Source organism: Apium graveolens, chromosome 4, assembly GCF_009905375.1.
Source record: "Apium graveolens cultivar Ventura chromosome 4, ASM990537v1, whole genome shotgun sequence".
In the NCBI taxonomy this organism is placed as follows: domain Eukaryota; kingdom Viridiplantae; phylum Streptophyta; class Magnoliopsida; order Apiales; family Apiaceae; genus Apium; species Apium graveolens.
In genome coordinates this window covers 265443059-265451271 of record NC_133650.1, presented here as the reverse complement: position 1 = coordinate 265451271, position 8213 = coordinate 265443059, and the positions used below count along the sequence as shown (strand labels likewise).

At 36.6% G+C, this 8213-nt stretch overlaps 1 protein-coding gene across 1 annotated transcript; it reads right to left on the bottom strand.

The window, feature by feature from the left end:
• Positions 1-2371: 2371 nt before the first annotated feature.
• LOC141719583 (uncharacterized) lies at positions 2372-3424 on the bottom strand. The gene is made up of 2 exons (XM_074521960.1): positions 2847-3424; positions 2372-2792 (listed from the first exon to the last, which is right to left on the bottom strand). Exons 1-2 carry the CDS (start codon positions 3422-3424, stop codon positions 2372-2374), a joined length of 999 nt encoding a protein of 332 aa, XP_074378061.1.
• Between the last annotated feature and the right edge of the window lie 4789 nt (positions 3425-8213).

Sequence of the window (8213 nt, the reverse complement as noted above, 5' to 3'; positions counted from 1 at the left end):
CTGATGCAAACAGATCTTCTATTCAAAAGAAGACAAGTTCTGAAGCTGCTCAAACTCAAAATTTGATAGCAAGTACTGATACTCAAAATCTGATATCAAGTTCTGATGAGCAAAGTTTGATGACAAAGCCTGATGTTCTGATACAGGGTGGAAGTCAAGATTCTCAGAAGTTTATGCAAACTCTGAAGCTCAAGGGAAAGTAGATTACTGTCTACTACAAAGATCCCAAGATTCAGACACTTGATGAGGAAATTGCTAGAAGATTATTTCTGAAGCATAATCCAGGAATGGACTTAGAAAATTTCAAGGAGGAAGAAGCTAGATTTAAAGCTGAAAAGAAAAATCTAAAGCCAAAAGCTTATGTTGCAAAGAAACCTCCAAGGCCTAAGGAAAAAGGCATTGTGATCAAGGAGAAGTCACATACTGAGGCATCAAAGCCCAAGACTAGATCACAGATTGAGATTGATCCCAAAGACAAAGGGAAGAGAAAAGTTGATGAACCAATCAAGCCACTGGAGATGAAAAATCCTCAGATTCTGATGAAACCAGGGTGCAAAATGGTTCAAGTTACTGATTATACTCTTGTTAAAGATGAAGATGTTTAAACTCTGCAAAGAAAGAAGATTACTGAAGAATTCAAGACAACCTCTGACAAGGTTCAAGTTGTTCAGAGTGAAGAACTGTAAGCTACAATAGAAACAGCAAGTTCTGAGAAAATCATCAAGACATCAACCTCTGACAGTGCTCAAGTTGATTTAGACAAGATGGAAGTAGCTGATAAAAAGAAACTTCTGTGGAAAAATGTCAAACCATCAGATCCAAAGAAAAGCCAATTGTTGTCTACTTTCATGACTATTGGGTTAAATGCTAGGGAACCAAGAGACAGGGCTGGACTAGGTTCTGATGAAGCAAAGATCAAGACAAGAGTTGAAGTTGCTACTAGAGATCCATTTTAATTGACTGGCAGACCTCTTGAAGATGTTACACAGAAACACCTTGATAAGGTTATCTCTGTTCAAGTGGTAGTGGATGCTCATGACAAGCACAATGTCAAGGAAAATCTGATTCTATTTCTTGAAGATGGAAGGACATATCAGATGTCAGAATCAGATGTGCTAAACAAATCACTGAAGGAACTTCAATTCTTTCATTACCTTTTAGAGGTAAAGTCTGATATTACCAGGAGATGGTCAAATTTCATATTGAAGACCATCAGAGATAAAGCAAGAATTTATGGTTTAAGGGTTACAGAATTTATTCCTAATATTGTTGAAGATGATGGAAATGAGATTCCAATAAAGAAGGATTCTGCTAAGCTTGAAGTGTTACCGAATGAGAAATGTCTGTGCTACAATGAAGATTCTTCTCATCCAAGGGTAATAAGACTGAATGATAGTTTAGAAAGAAACCATATCTCTGCTTTAAGGACTGCAATCTACCAGATTGGGAGTCAAGATGAAGAGATGAAGCAAGTTAAAGCTACAATGTCTCAAGTCCTGAGGATTAAAGAAGAAAAGCTGATATCAAGCTTTGTCAAGAATCATTATGGATTCAGATTAACTCAGTGAGATTGGTAAAAGCTACAAGGACTGTAAGTTGTAGTTAGTTATCTAGTTAAACTCATATTTGCATTTGTACTTAAATGTTTTTGACATCATCAAATCTATTAACTTGTATATTTTGCATAATTTACAAGTTGGGGGAGATTGTTAGATATATTTGAGATGTTATGTCTAATATGATTCATGTTTAGTTTTTAGATCTTAATAAACAGGACATATCAGGACTTACTGAAATCAGGACTTACTGGAAGTCAAAACTTAATATCAGAAATTAAGGTCATATCAGAACTTAAGTGCGGGAAGACTTTCATATAAGGAAGGAAGCTGATTTACAGTAGAAGATCGAGACTAAAATAAAAGAAGATATGCATGGAAAGAGTTAGAAGACTAGAAGACTTGTAGAAGAAATCTGATTGATATATTTTAGGAGACAGAATTGTATTCCATATCAGTTAGAAGTTATCTTGTAACTGTGCACTATATAAACACATACTTAGGGTTTACACTAGATGTGTTATCATTATCGAGAAGATTATACATTGTAACCTAGAAGCTCCTAGTGATATTTGTTCATCACTGAGAGAGAACAACAGTTCTTATTATAATAGAGTTTATTCAATATACTTGATCTTTGTTACATACTTGTGTTAAATTGATTTTTTTTTTGCTAAATTTAGTATATATCAACAAACAAGAACAAACAGGGATCTACCCAATGCTCTATGACAGGCCATAGAGAAGGAGCTATCTATAACCAATCTCAGAAAAAGATTGAAGATAGAAAGCTAAAAGTAAAGCAAATATAAATACTAGATTATAAATATAGGCGAAAGACTAGAAAGTAAATCAACCCTATTACAAAATGTTTTAGAAAACCAAATGGAACCATGCAATCTAGCTATAAAATCTCTGGTGATGCAATCCATTAGCTTCGAAGGACCAAGGATGCCGGAGTTGTGAGCTCGAGCATTACGCTCTCGCCAAAGGTGGTAGCAGAAAATTTGCAGGAGGCAGAGCCCAAGCACTCCTCGGAGCTTGTCCTCTAATGCAGAAAGATGCTGCAGGAGGTCTATCCAAGTATTACCAACAACCGAGAGATCAACAAGAAGTAACAGTCGAATTAGGATCCATCGACTATAAGGACAGCGAGTAAACAGATGAGAGTCCGTTTCCCGACCTCCAATACACAAAAAACATTGCTGAGACTCCGAGATGCCGAATCGATGCAGCCTGAACAATGTGTTAAGACGACCATGACAGAGGAGTCATTCGTGGTGTGCAAACCTGTTGATTATGAGTTTATGCCAAATTGCACCATGCCAATTTACAGTATCTCCCCTGGTTCTAATGGAGTTCCAAATGTTCCAGGTCTTAACCTTAGAAGTAACCAAACCATCCCAGAGAATACTGTCCAAACCATTCAGATTAAAAGCTGGAAAATCGAAAGTATTAAGCCAATGTTGTAAAAGAGGATCAAGGTGGTGGTGTCTAGCATTGGGAGCAGGTAAACACCAAGTCCCCGAACAAATGATTTTGCTAACCAGATCATTAGCATGCATACCACACTGGCTAATAATAGGAGAAGAATACAGAGCAGCCAAATAGGTCCCTCCCCACCATGGATCAAACCACAAAGAAACTGAATTACCCGTACCAATAGAGTAAGAAACAAACTGAATAGCAATGCATCTCAGTTTTAGAACCTTTCGCCATATCCAAGAGTAGTCTGTTGGAATGTTAAGGGTCCAAAAATGCTTATTCTTGAGGATAGTTTCATTCACCCATCGAGGCCACAAACTGTTAGACCTTGTCACTACACGAAGCAAATGCCCGATGAGTTTAGCTTTGTTCCACTCTACCATATTTTTTAAACCCAGCCCCCCTTCATCTTTTGGAAGACAAATCTTAGACCAAGCAACTTTAGCACCACCCTTATGGTTTATGTTCCCTTTCTAAAGAAATCGAGTTAGCAAAGACTGGATATTTGCATGGACAAAAGATGGTAAGAGAAAGTGATTACACCAGAATGCCTCGATAGCATTTAAAACAGATTTAATTAAAAGAACTCTCCCTGCCATGGACAATAAAAGATTCGCCCAAGATTGCATTCGAGAAGTAAATTTATCAATCAAAGGCATGCAATCGTTAACACACAGCCGAGGAGATATTAAAGGAACACCAAGGAATTTAACTGGAAGATTACCTCTCGGAATGCCCAAAGTATCAAACCAAACTAGAAAATTTGTATCACAGTTGCACACAAAACTTGTGCTCTTGGACACACTAGGGACCAGGCCACTCCATAAGGAAACCGTGGAGATAGAACTCCAAATATGCTGCATAGACTGCTGAGAACCATGGCAGAAAAAAAGGACATCATCCGCAAAGAATAAATGGTTAATTTTAATCTCCTTGCAATGCCAATGAAATTTGAAATTGGCCGGAGTAGTATTCAGAAGACAAGACAGGATGTTCATGCACAGGACAAAAAGGTAAGGTGACAGAGGGTCACCCTGCCTAAGCCCTTTAGTACCTCCAAAGTATCCACGAATTATACCATTTAATTTGACAGAGAACTTCGTCGAACAAATACAAGATTTAATCCAAGTAATCATGACAGTAGGAAATTTCATTCTGTTAAGGACTGCCAAAATAAAATTCCAGCTCAGGGAGTCGAATGCTTTGTGAAGATCTATCTTGAGAGCACACTTTGGAACCCCAGTTTCCCTGTCATATCCTCTAAAGAGCACTTGTGCAAGAAGCACGTTGTCAGAAATTGATCGGCCCGGGATGAACGCAGATTGGGCTATGTCAACAATAGAGGGCATGATAGTTTTAAGACGCAAAGTAATGATCTTAGAAATACATTTGTACATGACTGAGCACAGAGAGATGGGCCTGAGTCAGCCATCCTGGTTGGAGCCACTATTTTCGGAATTAGGGAAATGAAGGTCGAATTGACACCTGAGTGCATGGTGCCAGTGTCAAAGAAGAATCTAACCGACTCACAGAAGCTGGTGCCTGTGATATGCCATGTTGCAATAAAAAACTCCATATTGACACCATCAGGCCCTGGAGCCTTATTCCTTTTCATTTTTTTCAGAGTGTCAAAAATCAATAAGTCAGTAACTGGAGCAGTTAGAGCTCTGGATTGATCATCATTAAGTTCCTTGCAGTTAACCATTGATAGGTCCACAGATTCACGGTGACAGGGGCTTCCCGGTAATTGAGAGAAATAATTGACTGCGACCTGAGCACAGTTGCTTTTGCCATGCACTGTGTTACCCTCAGCATTCACAAGGGTCGGAATTTTATTTCTATTCCAGTTGACTTTACACTGTTGATGGAAAAGGGAATTATTATTGTCCCCCAGATGCATACATTTAATTCTCGCTTTTTGCAACAAGAAAGATTCTTCCTGAAGCAATGCATTGTTGAGATTGTTGATAAGAGTTTTTTCATCTTCCAAAATTCCAGGGTCAGAGGAAGAACCCACAGAAGCCTGGTAATTTGAAAGAGCAGTTCTAGCCACATGAACATTATTCTCAATGTTTCCATGATCTTTATTATACTGTTTAAGTAAAATCTTGGCCTGCTTTAGCTTTAAACTGAATTGGACCAAAGGGGATCCCTCACACTGCAAAGACCAAGCTGAAGTGATTACATCAAGAAAACCTGGAATCTCAGTCATGAAGTTAAAGAATTGGAATGGCTTTCCAAATTTTAGAAGCTGCATTGGTTCAACAAACAGCAAAGGATTATGGTCCATGAGACCCTTATTTTTAACCTCCACAGCACCTTCAATAAAACTATTAAACCATAGAGAATTATCCACCATACGATTGAGCCTTTTATGAATAGGTTCCCGGGGCCTTTTATTGAACCAGGTAAATTTATCTCTGACTGTGCGAACTGTGGATAAACCACTGTCAAAAAGACAATCTTTAAAAGATTGCATATCAGGAGTCCACCTCTCTCTACCACCAGAAACCTCAGAAATACTAGAAATGCAGTTGAAATCTCCAAGTAAAGTCCAAGGCATTGAGACTGTGCTAAAGGACTGCAAAATTCGATCACACGCATCATTAAAATCATAAATGAAAGTGACAATCATATGAATATCTTTTTCAATAAATCTAGCATAGCAAGAAATATGCTGACCAGACTTGGAGCAAACAGAAATATCCGAGATATTAGGGTCCCATCCTACCCAAGTACGACCGTTTTGATGATGTTCATAATTGAATATCCAATCCCAATTTTTGTTAATTCTCTTTGAAATACCAAAGGCATTATCTGACTTAACTTTAGTCTCTACAATACCCTTAAAACCAATATTATTTTAAGAAATAAAGTTATGTACCTCCTTTTGATGAGGGCCTTTATTGATACCCCGCACATTCCAAGATACAAATCTCATTGGAGACGTTTGAGGATTGCTGGCCTAGAGGCCAGTTTGTGACCCTGTCCTGGACTCTGCTTTGGACCCTGCCTTGGACTTTTCCTGTAAGTGACCTGAGTGAATCCATCTTCATCAACTATGGCCTTGGATTTTGGAGGTAAAGGCACAGAAGCATTAAGAGCAGTAACCACAACTCTATTTGGTGTTGTGTTGACTGTCTGAGTTTGGGGTACAGGGGGAGCCACAGGTGGCACAGGTGCCTGGCTTCTGCCTCTCCTCCTCTTTTGGTTAATGGGAGATTTATTAAGATCAGTAGTAATGCAAGATTCCACAAGACTCTCATAGTGCACAATTTTGTTACCAGAATCAGGTAAGCAGCACTGATCTACAAAATTAATTTCAACCTGACCAACATCATCTAAATCATTCACTACCATATTGTTAGGAACTCCAACTTCAGTAATTGATAGAAGTGCAGCAGTTTGACCATCTGCACCATTCTCAGCCTCTGTAGGAACCACATTATTTTCAACAGTATCCAAATCATCAGTGTTGAGGACATCTTCAATGTTTTGATCCTCATCAAGGACCACATCACAACCCAGAAATTCATCCACGATTACAGGATTAACATCACCATCTGTCTGCTCTGCATTAATGTTAATTGGATTAATCTCGGTTGGAACTTTAGTTACCCTGTTCTGATCTGCCTGCCTGGGAACTTTGGACTTATTCTGAGCCTGGGGTCAGCTCCTGGGTGCAGGCTTGGTAGCATTGGGGTTGTTAATACACCTTGAAAAAGAATGGCCAAACGCCTTGCAGGAGCTGCAAGAATATGGCAGCTGTGGATAAATAATAGAAACTTTAACCAATTCTGAATTACCCAACTCATCCTCCACAGGTACCCAAATAAAATCTGGACGAGGACTCGAATAAGATAAAAGAACCTGGACTGAAGCAAATCTTAAGGGCTCGAATCTTGCAGTACTCTCATCAAATTTCAACTGCTTTAGCTAAATAAGTCAGACATTCACGAGACCAGTAGGAATGAGGGACTTCCTCAAATTTAATCCAACAAGGTACCGTCTCAATAACGTTTTTCTTGAATTTATTAGCCTCCAACCAGGGAGCTAGGTACATTGTTTTACCTCCAACCTGAATAGAATTAAAAGTAAGAATTGCATCCTTTTCTTGAACCGAGTTGAATTTAAATTTAAAATACCCTTTTGAACTGTAAAAAACTCTAGACAGACCCTTGTTTTTCCATTATTTAAAAGCATGATCTCGAATAAATTTAAAATCGAAGCTCCCACCGATAAAGTGACCAATAAGGCTAGTGTTCCATAATTTCCGAGCATTTGTTAAAAATTCTTTGGGTGGCTTAAGAGTTGCAGACCCATCTTCATTGAATATAATCTGGACATTATCAATACTGCTAGTACCCGTAGAAGGTATGTTCTTAGCTACCACCGATTTGAATCGATTTGATTGTATAAACACTGTATTCAACCCCCTTCCACAGTGTTGTGTGACCTAACATATTGCACTATGGATTTTTTAATATTTCAATTTTAATATTATAGTAGATGTGCGATATGATTGTTAAATTTTAAAATAAATATAATAGAATCGTTAGATTCAATATAATGGGTATTCTGTAATTTAACATCTTAATTATCTAAAGTTTGAATTCGTCAATAACATAAAATAAAAAATATAGTCATCATTACTTTCAATAGTATATATTTATTGTTTTTATTCTATTATCTTTTATAATTTTTTTTGAAAAAATAACTATTATATAAACAATAAGATTACAAATGTTAAACGATATTTACACTAAAATTTTAATTATAAAGTTATTGTTTATAGTGCAAATATTAAATTAGAATATTGTACAACCAAATTTTTAATGTTATTATTTTAGTAATAAAGTATTGATGTGTGATATGATTGTTAAATTTTAAAATAAATAGAAGAGAATCGTGAGATTCGATATAAATGATATTCTGAAATTTAATATCTTAATTATCTAAAATTTGAATTATTAATAACATGATATAAAAAATATATTTATCATTAATTTCAATAGTACATATTTATTATATTTATTTTATTATTTTTTATAATTTATTTTTATAATAAAAATAATTATTATATAAATAATAAGATTATGAAGGTTAAATGATATTCACACTAAAACTTTATTATATGAGGATCAGATCTAAATCGAATGTGAGTCGATACCG